This window comes from Pterocles gutturalis, unplaced genomic scaffold, assembly GCF_000699245.1.
Source record: "Pterocles gutturalis isolate BGI_N339 unplaced genomic scaffold, ASM69924v1 scaffold2809, whole genome shotgun sequence".
Taxonomy (NCBI): domain Eukaryota; kingdom Metazoa; phylum Chordata; class Aves; order Pterocliformes; family Pteroclidae; genus Pterocles; species Pterocles gutturalis.
Genome location: NW_010135385.1, coordinates 8,454 through 28,506, shown reverse-complemented (window position 1 = coordinate 28,506; position 20,053 = coordinate 8,454). Strand labels below are relative to the sequence as shown.

At 42.9% G+C, this 20,053-nt stretch overlaps 1 protein-coding gene across 1 annotated transcript; it reads right to left on the bottom strand.

Annotated features, from left to right (window-relative positions):
- Positions 1-775: 775 nt before the first annotated feature.
- SH2D1A (SH2 domain containing 1A) lies at positions 776-14,858 on the bottom strand. The gene is made up of 4 exons (XM_010081854.1): positions 14,722-14,858; positions 3,406-3,469; positions 1,176-1,311; positions 776-816 (listed from the first exon to the last, which is right to left on the bottom strand). The coding sequence occupies exons 1-4, from the start codon at positions 14,856-14,858 to the stop codon at positions 776-778; spliced, it is 378 nt and encodes a 125-aa protein (XP_010080156.1).
- Positions 14,859-20,053: the final 5,195 nt, after the last annotated feature.

The window sequence follows — 20,053 nt, the reverse complement described above, 5'->3', positions numbered from 1 at the left end:
GCAACGGGACCTTTCACCACAAATGAAATTTGGCCTCATTTAGACAGAAACTGAGTAACGAACTGAAATTGTCACAGCATTGCCCACCCCTATGACAGGACTGTTTATTTTCACATGGATAGGTAAAGAAAAGCAGAGAAACTGTCATGCAAAAATATTTTTTTAATTGTATGCAGGGATGGTTTGTTTCAGGTACAGAGAATATCTAAAAGCCAAGAACGATGTTCTCGGTTACTCAGTGCATCGCTTGACTTAAGCATCTGGTGTGATGGTGTTAGCGGGGAACCTCACTGTGCCACCTCTGAAGTATCTTTAGGAACTGTATGGATGACAGACACACAGCCCACCGAAGGCAAGGCAGGCTTTAATGTGAGCAGTTTTCCTATGACCATAAAACACGACTTGCCCAGTTCTGCATAAATGCCAGCTAGAAGCAAAGCAGTGTCCAAAGTAAAGTAATATAAAAATAGTAACTAATCTTGAAGTGAAAAATTTTGCACTTGAGAGTACAAAGAGAAAAAAAGACAGTACACTATTTAGTAGTTGATTTTTTTAATCCTTTTTGTTAGGAAAAAAAAAGAAAAAGCTAAATTCAAAACATTCTGAAACTTAAAACTTCTAAATTTTGAGCTAGAAATTCTATGAAATACACATTTCTGGAAATGTTACAAGAAAACTCATGGAGTTGTATTAACTATCATAAATCTTTCTGTTCTACAGCAAGGACAAGAGGAGACACTGGAGGATATGGTATGTCACACTTGGGGAAACATCTTCATGATGGCTGCAGGTGGAAGTCACAGCCCTCATTTCTCCCTAAGAAAAAATAATCGCCAATATATGAAAGGGTGTGCACTGCAAGGAAATGGACAGATCAGAGCGTTTGTCCCTCCAAAAGTGAGGGCGCTGGGGAGGGCAGGTAGCCACTGCCAGTGTGGCACTCGGGAACACATATTCAAAATCCATTTTCTCATCACATTGACAGGCCCTACCCCTAACGAGCACCTCCATGCCAGCATTCCATCACACCGTAGCAAACTGAGGATGTATTTTTGGCAATGCCACCCTGCTGGCTAGTTCAGGTCAAAGATGCAAAGAAGTCTAAGAGCTCCATCCCTGCTGCCGTGGAGAGCTCTGCTCAGCCGCAGCCAAGGCTCCCTCTGCCCCACGAGTACCTGGAGGGTATTTGGCTTTCACATGGTTGATGACTGGGTGCTGCAGGGGCGTTATGATGCCTTGGTCAGGTTTCTGGAAGGCCGAAATGAGGTTGTGCACTTTCCGAAAGAGCCTCCGGTGGACCCCAGGTGCTGTCTGCAAAGCCAAAGGGTGAGAGGTGAGAGGGAATTCTGTGTACCAAGCATCTGTGCCGGCCTCGGGGCACTGGCACAGAAGCCTTGTCCTCAGAAACGCACACGTGCCCCCGGGAAGGAGCCAGCCCTTCATTTGGACCCCTGGTGTGCCAGCTTCGAATGAGTCAATGAGCCATACTGCTCATTCCCCCAGGGCATCGCAGCCTCCCTGCAGTTTCCAGCAGCATGGTGATATAAGGCTGGAAGATTTCTTAATCATGGTAAGAGAAACCCACAGCCTGCCATGCTTATTAGGGAAATTCCCAAGTGATCTTTTGCTATTTCTGACCCTGATTTATTGCAGACAGTGATTTAATCCCCAGCCTCGGATTTATTGGTAAAATACTTCCAGTCTGGAAATACCAGTAAGACAATCTAGAGAGCTCCCTGGCTCGTACTGGGGAGGGGGAGTCCTTACACCACTAAATTCAGACACGGACACAGCCTCTGCAAGCCTTTCTCTGAGCATTCACTACTGGCGTTTGTGTTCATGGAGTATTCCTGTCCGTCTCTTGTACAAAGGCAGCAGCAAAAAGTTAACTTATTCATCAAAAGTGGGAGTTTTTCTATCTTTCTCCATTAGCATATTTTCAAACACTATGAAATGAAGCTGTGTCTGCCTTTAATAACAAAGCCAATATTTCTGTTAAGTCCTTCAGGGTATCCTCATAATAACTCCTCCCCACCAAAATCATGGGAGGACAAGCAGAGGTCCTGCCAGCACAGTCCCACCCGAGGGACTCTGCTTTCACCCAGCAGTGGTGGGTTAAATCCTGCCTCACTGACAGCAAAGCTGGAGGCTTTGCTGGGATTTTACCAGCACTGTTTTGATTTCCCTGCTCAGTCTTTGAAGGATGGGTGCGACCCCAGCGTGCTCAGAGACTCACCAGCCCCAGGGAAGGAAGCAGAGGCAGGAAAGCACCAGCTGCAGCTGGAGCCTGCTCTGGTCTCAGAGGCACATTTCGTGGGGATACGTTGGATTCAGGCTGCTGTTTCCAACAGCTGAGGCCAGCGCAGTCTTAGCAACATGTACTTAAAGGTAAAAACCTCACTGAAGACACTGCCATTACCTAGGGCCAAAGCAGGCTGCAGCCTCACTCAGGGAATTATCCTCCAAGGGTGGAGGTCCCTGGGAGTCCCGGCATCCTTCCAGTGCTCATCTGGCATGCTGGGTGCCCTGCAAACCCCTCCCCATCCCAAAAACCCTCCTGCTTGGGCAGTGCAAAGCTACAGGGTGCTGCTGCTGCCTTACAGGAACGAATGAGCAAATTCTTCCTGGGTACCATTCCCAAGGGTGACACGGATAACTACTCCACAGTAATGTGTCACTTCTACTCCTCAGTCTGCTTCTGAGCTACCCCAGGAATCAGTCTTGTCTTCCAGAGCACTGCAACCACTTCTGTCACAATAATGGCCAAGGAATTATGCCTGTCTAGAAATTATTTAATGTTTGTAATCAGTGTTCATTAACGTGCAAACAGAAAGCTAATTATGAATTAATACACAGAGTACACCCAAGGAACAAGACCTTCTTAAAAGAAACCTAAATACTTCTCTGAATTGCAAATGGTGTTATTCTACACTTGAATTACCATTTTCTTATCAGATGGGTGAAAACATTTTTTGTATCAAGTCCTGGCTACCCTATAGATATATTTTGCATCAATGATGAATTAACCTGGAGAGAAATTAGCTTCAAAACACTGTAGATTGAAAATTATTTCCTTAAATATTCTGACATTAATGGTACATGGGATAGAAGGGAACAGATTGTGCTTGTCAAATTATAAAAACACAATATTTTTGCCACTTAAAATGATGCAAAATAATGCACTATTGCATTATGCAACAGCTGAAATGTAATAGAGAATTAATTTATGAATTCAAGACTGTCAGAAGTGGCACCAAGGTATCTTAGTGATGGGCACACTCAAGATCGATTACCTTCGATGAAAATCAGACGATGCAGAGCATGAATAATTTGAATATATTTCATTAAATCAATGCAAACATCAAACAGGATGTAGAAATTTTCAAAACAGAAAGAAGTACACACCTCAGCGCTCCAGGACCCAGTTTCTGTCTTGGACACTCTGTAGGTATAAACGTAACCCTGATGCCTGTGAGAAAAAAAAAACAACAGGTATTTATTACTCATTCCTACTGTCAGGTTTCACAAGAGATACACTGCTATGTGGGAGTCAGTTCATCTGTTCACCTTTCCTTAATAATAAATTCACCCATAAAGGCAGGTAGATAAAAAACCTGAGGCGCAGGTCAGAAGCAGTGTTCAACCTGTGGGGTTCTTTCTGGATGAGAGGGATTGGTCTGACTCAGATCTAGTTTAGCAATATTCAGTTGTTCTAAGTTAAGTGACATTGCCTTCTTTCCTGCCTTAGCATTTTTTTTTCCAGTGACCTCCTTTTCCTGACACACACCAGACATACTTTCCCTGGAAAAACAGAAGGTGGATTATTGGCAGATAGCATTACTCTTTTGTGATTGATTGATTTAAATGCAGAAGTTCCCAGAAGCAATAGCATGAGTGTAATATATTTGGAAAGCTAGACCCATGAAAGACAGATAAATTACTCTTTGTCTTGTCCGTATGTTCCTAGTTCTCAAATACTGACAAAATAGACTTTTATTAAGAGTGTGGAATCTTCCTTCTTTTTAAATCTGATTTGTGTCTTTTGAGAATAAGGAGTCATTCACTAATAACACAAGACACACTCATGTCCAGAGTCAGTCCTGCTTCTCTTACGAACCCAACACAGTGAATAATTTCCATGGTAGATTATTATTCCAATATCCAAAAATTTAACTCAGAAGCAGAGACAATTGCTAGTAGTTCCATGGGTGCAACATTAGTTTAGATGGTATCAGATAAGAAAAATCATATTTCATACTAAATAGATTTACATGAATACACAGCAGGATTTTAGGGCCCATTCCCTATTTCAGCATCAATTCTTATTCTCTAAGAAAGCAGAAAAATACTATATTTCTTTCCAATTATACATGGTATTATAGCAGTTACCACAAAATAGCAGAAACCATCAATGACACAGATACCATACGATTGCAATTACTTACGCTCCGTGTCACAGCTCCTGGATAAATTCTTGTTAAAAAGTCATTACAGCAACCTCTGCAAAGTGGTGTCTGATATAATTTACCCAAGCAGGAAGTTGTTAACAGTTGTCACACTGCTCTAACCCCACGAAGTGGGAGCAAAAATGCCTGTCGTGATTTGTGAGCTCTCCCCCCGCCACTCGACTCCTGCTGTGATTAAATACGGAGGCGGAAGACACAAAGCCATTCCCTCCCATCGGGGCTGCTGCAGGGACAAACTCCTGCCCTCCTCCTCCTTGGGTCTGGGGACATGCCTGACACAGCCCCACGATCCCACCACCACTTCATCCACCTCTTCGTGTTAATCAAGAGAGCATTTTCCCCAGAGACACGACTTCCCGCCTGGCACCAGATGGACGTCAAAAGTGGCCAGCCATGCTCACTTTGTGGAAACCTAGGGAGGAAAACAGCTGCTGTCACCCCACTTCTTCCCCCAGCAATCTCAACTGCTGCAGCCCAACAAGGATTTTGACCAGAAAGGGCCCTTGGGAAGAGGCATGAGCAACCTGCTGTGGCTGCAGGAGAAGGGAAGGACATGGACGGTGTCCCTGCCCATGGAGGGGGGGCTGGAACTAGATGATCTTTAAGGTCCCTTCCAACCCAAACCATTCTATGATTCTATAAGGACAACACTGTTCTCTTGTCCATGCCAAGGCACCATGGTCACTGGTGTTAGAGCTTAATCCCAACTGTTTAAAAGCACGTCCCTCTAAGCCACCGGACATGTTAATGTTCAGGGAATCCGAGGTCTCCCATTAGGGCCCTTGGACCATTTCATACTATCATGTCCTTTTTTAAAAAAAAAACTCTGAAAGCTGTGCCTGTATTGTCAGTTTGTCATGAGTAGATGATGGTCATCTTAACCTTTTCCATTCAGAAGTCACAAGGGCCTTTCCTGCACCTATGTATGTAGCACACCAGCCAATATGTGGTCACCGAAACCAGAATTTTACAGGCTGGGAAACACCAGAGGTCTTGGAATTTTGTCCCCTCTCTTTGAAGTGGGTATTTGACCATCTCCACAGGATTTTTTTTTTCCAAGCCTCAAAACCAGCAGAATCAGTATACAAAAATCTAAAACTCACTTTCTTGCCTCCTGCTTTTAATAATACCGTGTGCATATTACCCATGCTTGTTCTTGGTTTTCCCAAAGTATTCTGACTGCTTCTGCCTCCTTAAAATCTGATTTTTCCACAAATGGCTCATTTTTCTGGAAAGCTACCATCAGTTGTTTCTTTCATCATTTTCTCTACCTAAGAGATTGCATGACTTGAAGCAGTTGAGGGGCTGGGGTGCTGCCCTGGCTCTGAAATGTCTGATGGCTTTCAGCACTCTGCCAGAAGGGCTTACTAAGCTGGACAAATTGAAAAATAGAGGTCAGATAAAGTAATATTCAGGGCCAAAGCAGGGTGAGGTATAAGGTAGATTACCTATCATGCATTTTTCAAAAAATTCCACTGTAAAATATTTCAACCGAGCCCACAGAAAGCACAAAGGGTAGCTCAGATTAAAAACCCATGAGATATGGAAAAAAGAACAAGAATTTGGGAACATGGATGCTTTGACCACAGCGTGGAGATCAGGAGATGACATTGCTATCACAGCCTCGCGGGAGACACGTTCTCCACTCACCTGACCAATGTGCTCTTTTTTCCCAGAGGAGGAAAGACTGAAAGGCCTCAAGGGCTTCACCGCGCTTAAGCGGAAAACACGTTATCATCTGGTTTTGGCTCTGAAGCCATCAGTAAACACAGCCCCTATACAGATGGGAGATGGCCTGGGACCACCACACCTGCTTCTTCAAAGGAAATACACAAAGGAAGGAGGACGGGTTTTGATAAGAAGGTGAAGAGCTAGATCTTCCCATCTGACTACTTCCCATTGGGATCTTTGTTTCCACAAAATGAATTACAGCTCTTCTGATAAGTACTCTCCCAACGAATATGATCTTATCAAAACTTTCTGTTAAGCAGCAGGAACTTGCTGCATTACCACTTCAAAGTGCTTTTTACCTTCCGTGTGCAAGTGACATGATTTTGATGAGCCAAGTTCCCTTTACTGCTACACGGGCACAGCCTCCCATGAGAAAGGTTTTGTGATTTAAACTATCCAACATTAACTGAGATCAATGTGGACTGGAGAAAAATCAAGGTGTTTTTTTTAAAACAACAATTAAATACAAAAATTAAAATTGAGATTGTATAGATCACTTTCCAAAGAGCAAAACATGTTACACCGGGCAAAAGCGGGTAGAAAAGTGCGTTTACTGGAGTTTAGGTCTCAGGAGATGAGAAATTCCTCAGCCACCATGAGGGGACAGCTCAGTTTTCTACATTTCACTCAATTCATGGCAGAAAAGGTTCCTTGTGTGACACAATGTTCCTCTGCTGAACAAAACCAACAGGAGATGGACACATGTCACTGAGAGAAGGATTTCAGAGAGCAGTCTTACAGCAACACTGCCGTACCAGCATATCTTGGAGGAGGACCACCTCTTGACACCCAGGCAAAGACCCAGTGAAGGGTTCCCCTATCCCTTTATCTGACCCAAGGATGGCCACAAGCCTCACTCACAATTGCAAAGCTCCTCTTTCATGTCAGTGAAGCTCAAGGGATGGGACCAATCATGAATTAACAGCTTGATGAATAAATTTTTCATCAAAGGTAAAAAATGCTAAAATGCTGATGAGGGGAAGCAGCAAACAGCCATTGCAGTAAGGACAATGTTGGCTAGCACTTACGAAAGAGTGGGTTGGTCACCATTGATGTTATTTTTATGTCATCTCACTTATTTTTTCATCTCCATAACAAAGATGTGTTATACCAGCTGGGAATTGCACTAGCACTGTCTCTGCTGCAATACCATCACTGGGAAAACTGCCAAAGGAAAAATCTAGAAAAAGTTGCTATCACAGGAAACAGTCCACTTTATATTATAGGCTTTTTTCTTTATAGCTAGATAATTCCTCCCAAAGAGCTACAAAGGCATCATTCACAGATGACATACTGAGACAGCATCTGTCTACCTGTCCTCTCCACTCCTCCTTTTCAACTGTGATCAGACTTGTTAAAGCCACATTTACTTTAACAGGTGAATAATTACAATCTTCTGCACCACTGAAATAGCCAGAGGATATTAGCTGTATGATGCAGATTAAAATTAACCATGACATTTCAGCTGCATGGTATATTTTAAAATCATTTCCAAATGTTTTGTATCTCAGTTGGGAAAACTTATTAAAATAATTTGTATTCATATCTGGGTCCAAAATGGAACAAATCTAAAAGGAGCAAGACAGAGAGATGGGGAAAACCATGTCAGCAATAAATGACACAAATTTCTTCCTTTTTACTTAGCTTTCTCTTCTGATGTCTTTGCACTATATCAATCAGTTCTTCTTACCTTGTATATCTGCATCCTGACTTTACCTTGGAATTTCCCTTTACAATATTGCTGAAGAACCAGACAGTGGTGTGGCTTATGAGCAATGGTCCTGAGCATTACGTACTGCCCATACTCAGTTTCTTATAACTGCAGGGTGGGAGATAGCTCCCACAGAGCCAAATCTCATGAGATCAGAGGAATCCACAGCAGTGTGTGGGAGCCTGGACATCACACATGTGTGCTCATCAAGGTGTCCCCTGCCGAGGGTACCCGCAAGCTGCATGGCCTCTTCCATGTGACAGAGGTGACAGCTGCCAAAAGGGTGGAACAGTCAATCCAACCATCCACTTTAACTTCTTCCTTTTTCTTTCTTTTTCCTTTTTAATTGTTCTATTTCTGCTTGGTTTATTAATCATGGCAAGGCCAAAAATCTTGTTATTTAATGTAGGAGAAAATCCCATTTAAGCTCATAGCTCCTCACTCTCTCCTGGAATTTGCATTTTCTGGTTGACAAGCAGCCTGGTTCGTGCTTTATTTAGGTCTCAGATACACAATCAAGGTACAGCAACTTAGCAATTACCACCCATCAGCTAACCCGAGCTGAAGAAATAGCATTCCCATTGAGATGATGGGCAAGATACGAGCGCTGTGTCAGCAAGAGTGAATAAAATAGTTTAAATCAGTGTTTACGGCATCTGAAAAGCCCAACAGAATTGCTGTAGCTTAACTCACAGCAGCACTCTATACACACCCACTTGAGTTTACACTTACTTCTGTCACTGATTCCCCTACCAACAGTTTCTGTGGCAAAAAATTTACCCATGAAGCTGAATCTGTAACTATTATTAGCTTACCATAACGCTACGGCACTATAAAGCAGCTGCATTATCTTGATTTTCTCTTCTGAAATTAACAGAAGCCTGAAGGAGCAAGTCGAACCTTGTGATATGCCTCTGAATTGATGCACAGATTTCTGTGTCAGATTGTCAGCATCTCCACCACTGGGACACTCCCAGCCAGCAGCAGAAATGCTGCTGATTTACCTAATGAGAGAGCATGGGAGCCTTTCTGAGTGGGGGTTTTGTTGGTCAGCCAAAAGCAGTGCCTCAAAGAGGAATTTCCTCATATTTGGAAATAAAATGAGAATTGATTCAAACCTGAGAGATAAATAGAAGGAAATGACCTTACGGTAGGCCAGTAACTTAAGTTTCATGAGTTACCATGTCCTCCAGAACACTACCTCATAAAGGCAAAAACTCATGAAATACGGTTATCTGGTGAAATTTATTTCACTTTAGGCAAAACTCACAAGGAGTGCAATTTATTTCACTTTAGGCAAAACTCACAAGATAGTATATTATAGATAATACACTGTCAATAGCCCTGGAATATTCCTGTTTCATATTTCTGTGAAACATTTCTCGGTTTTTCTGGGAGTCATTCCATGCAGCTCATGGTCACATTCCCTGTTTCTCTCAGAGTAAAGCAGTCACGGTCTGGCCATAAAATCCCTGACCCTGAAATCACTGCTGCAACTAAATCCTCAAAACTCAAACCTGCAAAACCAAGGTAGAGCTAATCTGGGTTCTGTTACATGGCGATTGTACCCATTCTGTCATTAGCAGCTTCGTTAGTGCAGCGATTACCCACCATCCAGGCTGTCTACCTTTCTAAAATCTTTCCAAGAAAAGCTATCTGAAGGCCATTAGCCAGGTCAGTCTCAGCAAAGATGAAGCTCACTGTAATTAGCAGGGAACTGAAATCCTCACCTCAGTAGCTTTTACTGTTGTGCTGCAGAAGACTTTTTTCAAAGCTGAAAATAGTGTGTGATATTTACAACGGTAATCGAGGGGCTCCTCCTCAGGGAGAAGCTTTTGTTCCAAATTACGTTTTTAAACGATGATGAATATTATGTGCAGTGTTATAATAAATGCAATTATTCTGCCATTTCTATCAAAAAATACTTCACGGGAAACAAAAGAAATGCTAAGGTGCAGCTGGCTCGTGATCCTGGGTTACACCTTCACGCTGTACAGCTGATACGGATGTCGCATCAGAAAGTTTCGGCACGTTGCCTGAACTTGTGCACTGTGGTTATGGTGACAGAAAAAAAATAGCGCACGTAAAATCGGATAGGACTGCAGCCTATCCCTGTTGCCATTACTGTTGCTTCAAGAGCTCTAAAGAGCTTTCTATTCCAGCTTTTGATTATTCTCCACAAATTGAATGCTGCACAGTACATGAACGGCTGGTTTCAAACAAATAATCTGAACCTACAGCTTGACAAGTATGTCATGTTTAGCTTACTTAAAGGTCTGAAACAACTACTAACATTCCAAGTATTTTCAAGTATATGAATTTTAAGACCCAAACTGCAAACGCTTTATCTTTGCCAATTCAGGCATGAGCTGCTTGTTTCTGCATCTGTGCTCATATACCTGTAAAGGAAAGCGGTGCTTTTGGCACTCTCAGGCTGTTTATTCCTGCATTTTTCAGGCACAGTTTAGGAGGCTGCTTCTCAAACAAGCCACCGTTATTGTTCCCCGTGTCCCCCATTGGCTTCATTAGGAGCGGTGTGCACAGAGGATTTCTGAGGGTGCTAAAAATGTCAAACGGGGTATTGAGCAAGGAGGAAACCAGCCCAGTAAAGAAAGCTCCCTGGAACAATCAGGTTTTGATACTAAAACCTTGGTGTACTGCAGGTAGTGTCTAACATCTTTATAGGCAAAAAAACACATACATTTTTTAAAGCATATGCATTTCTTATAGCTCAGTTTTCATGAACAGCAAAAATCTTCTTGCTTTTCAATGCAACCCTAAAAAATTTCCAGGAAAAGATTGTGCTCCTCTGTTGTTGACACATTCAAAACATGATGAACAACATCCTTAATGTGTATATTAACAATTCAATAACAGTATTCATACAATTAACATCTTGGGAGCATCTGGTATTAAAAAACTTCGCCAAAATCTGCAGGCAGCACCTCTGTTTGGAAGAGCCCCAGGGGACAGTGTTGCAAATCAAAACCTTTCTACTCCTCCAGGCATAGTTTAATTGTGGCCTTAAAATATTTATGAAAGTGGGTTCTTTGTGCTTTGCCACAGCAACACCAAAAAAAAAAAAAATCCGTCTTTGAAAGCTTGCAGGAGTGCCATGTGCACAACATGACTTCAGACAGCAGAAAGCAGCATTCAGGGAAGATAAAGCAATACTTCAGGAGAAATAAAGAAAAGGGAATGCAGAGTTTTCTAGCCAAATGCTCCAACTGCCTGCTGCACTTATCCGTCTCTGTAGGTCAGGTTTTATGCTACTACCTGTCTCTTTTATGCTTGCCCTGTAAAATCAGTGTCAGTCACAAGGGATTCATGAAGTCTTTGACTCTTCTCCTTTTTAAAGGTCAGGGCTCCACTTTTTAATTGGAAAAGCAAAAGGCGAATGAGCCTGGCCATGGACACTGCTGCCCTTATTACGTGCCTTAGGAGGCTCAAAGACTGGACAAATATGTTAGGGCTTTTTGGGGGTGTCCAGGCTGGGGAGGAGGGGTTGGCATTACAAATTTATGCAGTTTCTTGGAAAAAGGAGGTGTTCTTTGAGCTTAAGCAATGCAGTGGCAATTGCAGGACGTACCTGGAGCTGGAAGTGCAGAGCGGTCATCTGTGTGAGCTCAAGCTGATCACAGCATTGTCATCCAAATATTTGTTTAATGACTTTTTTTGATAAATGTTTATTTTCTCTTCATCAGAACTGCACCATTTGATTTTGACAACACCCTTCTTCCCCTATGGTAAAAAAAAGAAGGACCCTAAGAAGGCTCGGGTCTGGGGAGATGGGGCTTTTGGGTTTGTTTTGTTTTACTTTTCCAAGCAAGTGCAGAGAAAGGGGAAAGAAGACAGACTGAACATGTTTTGATTTTGGAAAAGTGGACAATTTTCCTCTTTTTCTTTTCTAAGAGCAATAGAAGCATCACTAGCAGTATGAAACAGTTTCACTTCTGTTACAAATTTTCATTGGAAACTTGTAAAATATTTTGTTTAACTCTGATACTTATTGTGACATATCTAACAGCTGACCAGCTTTGGTTCTCATAGAATCACAGAATCATTAAGATTGGAAAAGACCTAAAGGATCATCAAGTCCAACCATCAACCCAACACCACCTAACCGACTAAACCATGTCCCTAAACACCACACCTACACGTTTCTTGAATGCACCCAGGGTTGGTGACTTGTTTCAAGATCACTTCAGTACTTTCAGTAAATACCTGTTTTGCCTAATCTTGATATATCTAGGTGTTCCTAGAGTAATCTTCAGCATTGTTTCTGAACCAAAATATAAATTTCTGAATAACTGTTATTCCTAATAATTTCCATTTTTTTTTTGTTTATAGGGCAGTATAAGAAAGCAGAGAAGTATTTATTCTTTTCTTTTTCTTAAACAGTGAATACAGCAACTGCATGTTTTCCTTGGTTTTTACCAAAGCTCTCATGCACATACATGCTTGTCACCTGTTTCATCTCTGCCTGATGCTCAGACTGGAATTTGGGGGTTGGGGTCCATTGGTTTGTTTTGCCAAAACCAGGCTCAGCATCCTCCATTAAGTACATACCTACATCTCTCCTGCCTTCCCTACTTGCTCCTCCAATCTCTCCAGTTAAATGCTCTGCTTTGGTAAACTTTTGCCTGTCAAAGCACTTCTCTAGTTTATGGCACACATTTCTTTAAACTGTCATTGCTATCTTCAGTGTGAGGCCATTTCCTGGTATCTTTATGACAACTGTCTCCAAAGTTATTATGTGAAATGTTGTTTTCTGCTATTTCTTACATAATGCTCTGAATTGAAATATTAAGAGGTATTGGAACCAAGGCTTAGCTCTAACATTTTTCAGACACCTTTCTGTCTATATCAGATCATATTCGTCATAACATTTCCAATTTAACTTTTTATCTGGATTTATCCAAGATGCTACTGAACATTTCCCCTATAAAAAAATTATCGAGGATCTATATTCTATATGAAGCCCGCATAACATTCATCATTAATATTTTTGCTTTTACTCCTTTGCTTATCCCATACATGTTTGAATGCAACATTGCATGAACACGAGTGGCCTTTAATTTCCAGAAACAATTTGGTAAGATTCTGTTGCTTACTGAAGGCTTTTTTTTTTCCTCCAAAGACTGCAGAGCTTCATGGTTAGCAACCCTTTCTATTCTTCCTGTTTTCATTTTATATATCTTATTTCATTCATGAAAATTCTTCCTAAGGACGTAAATTACCACTAATACAGCAAAAAATCCCAACTGATTGTGTTCAGATGAAAGATCTTCTTACATATTTACACCCTGATTTAGACTAATGTTGGACTAATTTTAAGATTCTCTACTTTACGCAGCGTTGTAACATTCTGCCTGACCCTTTCTCTAACGCATTAGTGTTCCACCTGCACTGAATGACTTCTGAGTGTTAAGGAGATATATCACCATTTCCTCTGAGGGTTATTTTAAAAAGATTCTGCTTTTATTGCCTATTCCCATCACAGGAATCATAGCACTCCTTACCTCTTGCTGTGACTCTTCCATTTTCATTTAACTCGAGATGCTCCTTATTTCCCGTTTTTCAGCGAGCTGTTAAGGTATTTGTTAGCAGCAGCACCTATCTTGGTTCACCTTCTGATTTCATGAGAGAAGAAAGAACAGATCTTCTGCCACAAAGATCTTCCCTGAAAAGCAGGTTGTGTATTTGCGCACTGCCTGTAAGCTTCTTGTGTGTCTGCATTTACTGGTCTACAACAGGTGGATAATAATGCTCACCCAGGGCTTAATTACACATTGTTAGAAACATATTTGGGGCAATCCTGACCTAGAACTCTTCCTCCTGTTTTTTTTTTTGTTTTGTTTTTTGTTTTTTGCTGAGTACCTAAATGCCCTCTGGTAGCTGATTTCTTGCTGGCCCTAAAATGATATTCTCTTGTGTTTCTCCTCCTAGTGTAGTAAGGCACAAATATCCATTTAGCCTTGGTAGACACATCTTTGTTCTTTCAGTGCAACGGTACTTCATTGTTCAGTGTTATCTTTCTCCCAAGACTTCAGCTTTTGTCAAAGTAGGATAGTTAAATTGCCTCATTAAAATGAGGTCCCATGACTATACAGTCCCACAGCTCTCTCAGGGGAACCTCTCTATCCTCTCTCTAACAGACCATCCCATCAAATCTTTCTCTTTTCAGCCTATTTGATAAAACCTTAGCACGTAGTTCATTACCCGTCAGTATTTCATGTACTTTACAGGCAGTTTACTCCATCGTGGGACTCAGAGCCTGACCGATAGTCTCCCAAAGTGAAGGCACATTCTGGATGGCAGTGATCCGCGCTACCCTCCCCAATGACAGGTGACGCTGGGGACGTTGCTAAGCACACCATGAGCGCGTTAGAGAAGCAGAAGACAGTGGGCAGAAAGCAAGAGGGTTATCCAGCACAAAGAGGCAGCACTCGCCACCCTGAGCCAAGTTGCCTGGCTCTTCTCCATGGCACCTCACTTGTCCTTCCTACGTGCTCCAGGTCTGCTCTCTCTTTTTGTTCTATGCCCATAGGAAGCATGGGCTCTGCAAGGCAAAACCCGCTCCTCTTCGCTCTGCAAAGAACCCCACATCCCTTGTGCATCCCTCTGCCTTAAGTCAAGGAGCCAAAAGTCTCACTCATGTCTGCAAATGATCAAATTGGGACATTTTTGTATCACTGTTATATGGGAACACCCCATCCTGTGGATGCAAAACTTGGAAAACAGCTGCCACCCAACCAGCCCTCCCCGGCACCCCCTGCCAGCCCCACATCCCGGAGAGGCGATGGCACTCACAGCACGCAGAGGCAGTAGACTCCCGGAATGCTCTCACTGTCCCGCAGCAGGTAGCTGCCATCGGTGCCCGCCGCCAGCAGCAGCTTCTCCCCAGCCTCACGGGTGATGCCCCCGTGGTAGATGGGCAGCGCGTCCATGGTGGGGCTGTCTCCCGGGCGGGTGGCTGCACGGCCGTGCCTCCGACTGCTCCTCAGCTCTGTGCTCCCCTCAGAATCTCCGTCGGGGTGGCAGATGTAAACAGGATGTGTTCACACCTCTGAAGCCTCCGCACGGGGCGAGACAGCGCTGAGGGAAGAGTGAGGAACGAGCACAACTTTTTTTTGTGGGTTTGTTTTATTTTTTTTTCCTTTGCCCCTTTTTGTTTTCCTCTTTCGCAGGCTGTGACATCTTCACGGCATCGCAGCTCGCGCGCAGAGGTGCCATTTCACAGCCCACCCTCGCCCGGGCGGCTCCCCTCTCAGGAGGACAGGACAGGCTGAAGCGCACGACGGCTGCCGGCCGTTTTTTGATGGCCGCCCTGGGTTGGTGGCTGCTGCCAGGCGCTTCTCTCCTCTGGTGTTAACCAAGAGGGGAACAAAGAGGGGCAAAGCAGGACCCCAAAGGCCCTCTGCAAAGCAGAGATTATTCTTTAACCTCTTATTTTTAAAATGCCCAGGGGGGAGAAGCTAGAAGAAGCGAGCTGACCTTGCTGTCCCTGCCCCACCAGGCCATGGGCACTGAGCATGGCTCCTGCTCCACAGCAGCTGGTCCAGCGCCCGCAGACACCGGCCTCTGGCTGATTTACCTCATGAGGGTTATTTTCATAGGCTTTGGTGGTGTTTAATTACTGTTAACGTCAGAGGGGCTCGTTATTTCTGCTTGGAGGCAGGCAACAGCCTCGGCGCAGGCAAGGAGGCCCCTCACATCATTCCCGATGCCATGGGTGCCGCCGTGGTGTGGTGTGGTGTGCGAGCGGGCAGCCAAAATCCAGAGATATGTCTGAAAGAGCCATGTCTCTCCCCTGCTGTGGTCACAGACATTTCCACAGCACGCTTGTCACTTGAAAGCTCCCGTACACACGTGCTTGCAAGCGGGTCTGTTTGCAAACAAGCTGAAAATGTGCGTTTATACCCACATAGATATTTCCACCCATGGAAAAACCAGTGTTTCCTGGTGTTGAGCAGCGCCACGCAGCTGTGACAAGCCTCCAGACCAGCTCCTTTGGGCTGCAGTGAGCTCAGGGACGAATTCATCCCTGGTGCAAGACTGCCGCGCTCCCCTGATGAGCCAGGGTCTCACACCTGGGTGTGTGAGTAATAACTCACTAAAATATAGCAATAACTACGGGTCGTGCTGCTGATTGATTCGTTTTAAATTGAGTTTGCTAGCAGGGCAGGGCAGAAGGAAATCATCTCGCCCAGGTGTTCACAGGACGCGGTGTCACCATTGAAGTTAAGGATGGGTGAAACAATAGCTCTCTACATACATACATTTCAGGAACAAAAATTAAATTTAAAAACACCAAAAATAAGGGCTGCTCTTTTTAAGTTTCAATCAATCAGAATGTTTTCTCTTGATTGTTTCTCAGCGCATGTCTTCCAATTCTGACCTTTAATATAGTTTTTCCTTGAAAATATTTTTCTCGGACTAGCTTTAGCTTTTCCTTTTGAGGGATGGACATTTCTTACCAGTGAGTCACACATGGGGTATTGCACCAAAACCATTGACAGCAAAGCTGCAGCTTTCTAAGGCACCAGGAGCCTCTTGCCCCACAGGGTCACTCCTGTGAATAGCTGCCTCCCCACCCGGCACCTAAGGTGCTGAGAAAGCTGCAGAAAACCTCAGCTGAAGAGGGACTTAAAACTTCCACCACCGTATTTACAGCTTTTCTGCCTTGTTATGCAGGAGTTCATTACCCCGTTTACGTGGACCTGGGGACTCAGCTATCCTGCTCCGTTTTTTAAACCAGTTGTTAAAGTATTTGCACAGAAAGGTAGAGCTGCCGCCTACTGCAAATGTGATTAATGTGGATGGCGATAAGGTGTGAGCAAAGCACTATTCCCTCGTAAAGCTGCTGCCGATTTCTTCCCCTTTTCCAAACTACCTGTACTCCTGGGGATTTCATCTAACTTTCCTATACCTTAACCTATTCTCTAATATTGACAGTTGATTTCAGAAGAAGTATATATGTTGTTAGCTGGAGAGGAAAAACCACCAGAATCATCCAGTTCTGCAGATTTCAACTAAGGCATAGGTAGAAAATCATTAAAACTTTGGACTACGAGATGCTCTCTTATTAAGGGAGTCACCACGTTAGCAGGCCAGCCTGCATACTCCCAGCACTTCGATGAAGCAGTGTGTATAACTATAGAAGAGCTGTAAACACCCAATTTTGCTTTTGTGGGTAAGAAACCCATAAAACTCCAGCTACCGGACTTCCATACAAATCCCTTTATGATCCCATTGAATAGGGGATATGCAGCTTTTCAGAAGTAATGGAATTGCTGGATCTGGGAACAAGGGACGCTAAGCAAGCACTGAGGCACCAAGCGGGATAAGCTGAACCAAAGGACATAGGTGCTTCCTGGGCTGAGAGGAGGGAAACTGTGATGCTGCTAGCACAGCTCTGCACCACACCACCAAGGCTGGAGAAATCCTCCCTTCTCCCCAACAAGCCATCTTCACTGCAGCTTTGGGCACCCAGACTCACACTGAATGCTCCATTTTTTTATCCATTGAATCTCACGCATTAAAAGTGTTGCTTGCCATCCTATTTTGTACTGCTGCATATGAGCAGTGGAGCTGAGAAGGCAAACTGCAAAATAGGCAGAGTAGGAGAAACAATGGAGAACCAAGCCTCGAAGGGGTGCTGCTCCTGTTTGGACTTAGTCCCCATTGCTTTCCACTGAAAAAGGTGATTTCCTTAAGCACCCCAAGCCCTGCCCTGGAGGGTGCTGGACACTTCTCTTGCTTCATTTGAAGAGTATTCAACATATTCTGGACACCACTGTTGTGTCTTCCCTAAATCAGTTCAGCTAACAGTCCCTGCAGTATGCTATAAAAAATTTATCTAAAAAATACAGGAAGGAAAGGAAGCACTTAAAAGTACTCTGAAATATTTGGTCTGAAAAACAAGCTTAGAAAGATAGGCCTGCACAGACCTCTTGGGTCATCAAGTCTAGTTCGCTGCTATCTTAGCCAAACACATCATATAATTCCTTTCGGAAACTCATTATACTCCGTCTTAAAAGTAGCTTGGGGTTTTTTGTTGTTGTTGTTTCCACTGTTCTCACTGGAAAGCAATTGCAGAACATCACTATGCTGTTGGTTGGAAACCTGCTTCCCAATTTCCATCCTAAATTTATTCATGACCAATTTATACTCATTTGTTCTTGTGCCAATGTTGTCCTTTACTTTAAATAGATGTTTTCTCTTCCTGCAGCGTATGCCCACGCAGTATTTGTAGCGGCCTCCCTCAGCCTTCATTTTGCCAAACTCCTCTGCAGTTAAGACTCTCCCTTCCCGTGGTCACTCTAATCATCTTTTTCGGTAGCTTCCTGAAAGTGAAGTGAATCATTTGTGAGTAGCACGCACTATCCTGGCAGATTTCTAACATGGGGCTCTTACACCATTACTGGTGTTTCATTACCCCAGTGAAAATACCTTGCTTTGAATGTTCTGTATCTTTCCCCTCCTTATTCTTTCTCCTAACTGTGAGCGTGCAGGTATAGCAGAAACCTGGTTAACAAGACCCAGATGCATGAACCTGCACTCAAATCCTTCTGAATTTCATCCAATTTATCCTATCCTGGTCTTCAAGGTCACTCAGTTCTTCCTAAATGAGAGTTTTATTCATCTCTGCAGTGACAGTACCTCCCTCCCTTATGCCATCGGTAAATTCCATTAGCACACACTTATTTTTTTATACCATCATCATTAATAAAAAAAAATGTTAAACAATATCAGGCCCAAGACTGATGCTTGGGAAATTCTACTACCTTCCCTTAGTACTGATCTCCTACTACTACTACTTACTTACTCACTTTTAAATTTCTGTACTAATCTCCTATTTTAGCTAATAATTTCCCACGTGGCACCGTACCAAATGCTGTACTTAAGTTTAGATAATTAGGTCTAAGCACTTCCTTTGTCTAGAAAAATCAATGATGATGATATTTCAGGCACTGGAACTTGTAGAAGTACCTGAGAAGTGGAGGTAGGGGAGAAAAAAGGAAATTACCTTAAGTTTTTTTAACACCTGCAACAATTTGGGCTGATTTTCATTTTCAGATGAGCTGCTTCATTCATCCTTAGCAATGACATTTTCATACATTGTTGAATTTTATAACAAGTCTGAGTATTATAACACTAATGCAAGAGCCTCATTAAAATCCTCTGATATTGTTATTTGACTGAAAATAAGAATGACCTTCAAGACCTTTATGAAATTAATGCTACTGCAGGACTGTTATAGGCAGGCCTTGTATAAAGGGCTATAAAGCAAGATAAAAAGTAAAATACTTATATTGGTAGTTTTGCTGATACAGCAGTATTATCATAAATGCCGTCTCTATAGAAGTACTGAAAAAGCAGCTTCAAAATCGGCAGCTATGGCAATGTTTTTGAAAAAATATTTAACTGGCAAAATGCCACATTAAAACACAGCTAACTTTAACTATGATTTTCATTATTTCGTGTCACTTTCATTTTTAGTGTAATCTAACAAAATATTCAGTACAATCATATAGAATAGTATCTGCAGAGAGTGACTTGCTAGTCACAGAAGAAAGCAATGCTGAGATTCAGTAAAACGTTGGTTATTCTACAGAGTACCTGCAGAGTCACCATTATCGTCTTTCCTTTTTGAGCTGAAATGACAGAGGTTGGAAAAAGCAGGCTACAATTAGCAAATGTGTAATTAGCTGTAAGGTTCTGAGCATTAATACAGAAGGAGAATCCAAAGAAACTTTGGCTTAAAGTTCACAGATTAGCATATTTCGACAGCATCCATGTTAGTCATGAAATGCTATTTATGTAATGTTCCTTGGGGAAGAAAAAAGAAAAAAAAAGGAAGATGGTTACAATAAATAAAGTTGTATGCAGGTGCGGATTCCAGCTTTACATTCCAGGATACATACAGAGTTCAGATCTCATTCGCTCTGAGAAAAGCCAACCTTTAAGACTCGGCTGTCACAGAACTGCTCAAATGTTTGGGTACTTGCGAGGGCTGTTGCAGATCCAGGCTTTTGCCCCCTTCAGATTAAACATATAGCCCAGGGAAGATCTCCTTACCTCAGCGTCTTAAGTCCTCAAGCGGCACATTAGGCACCGTGAGCATTTTTGTACTGTGCTC

Bases quoted from the DNA above. Each gene is read 5' to 3' on its own strand.
- SH2D1A (XM_010081854.1), bottom strand. From the start codon at position 14,858: ATGGACGCGCTGCCCATCTACCACGGGGGCATCACCCGTGAGGCTGGG. The intron at 3,470-14,721 runs GTGAGTGCCATC...TTTTTCTCACAG, and splicing joins GTCTACTGCCTCTGCGTGCT to GCATCAGGGTTACGTTTATA. The intron at 1,312-3,405 runs GTGTGTACTTCT...TTGGCTTTGCAG, and splicing joins CTGGGTCCTGGAGCGCTGAG to ACAGCACCTGGGGTCCACCG.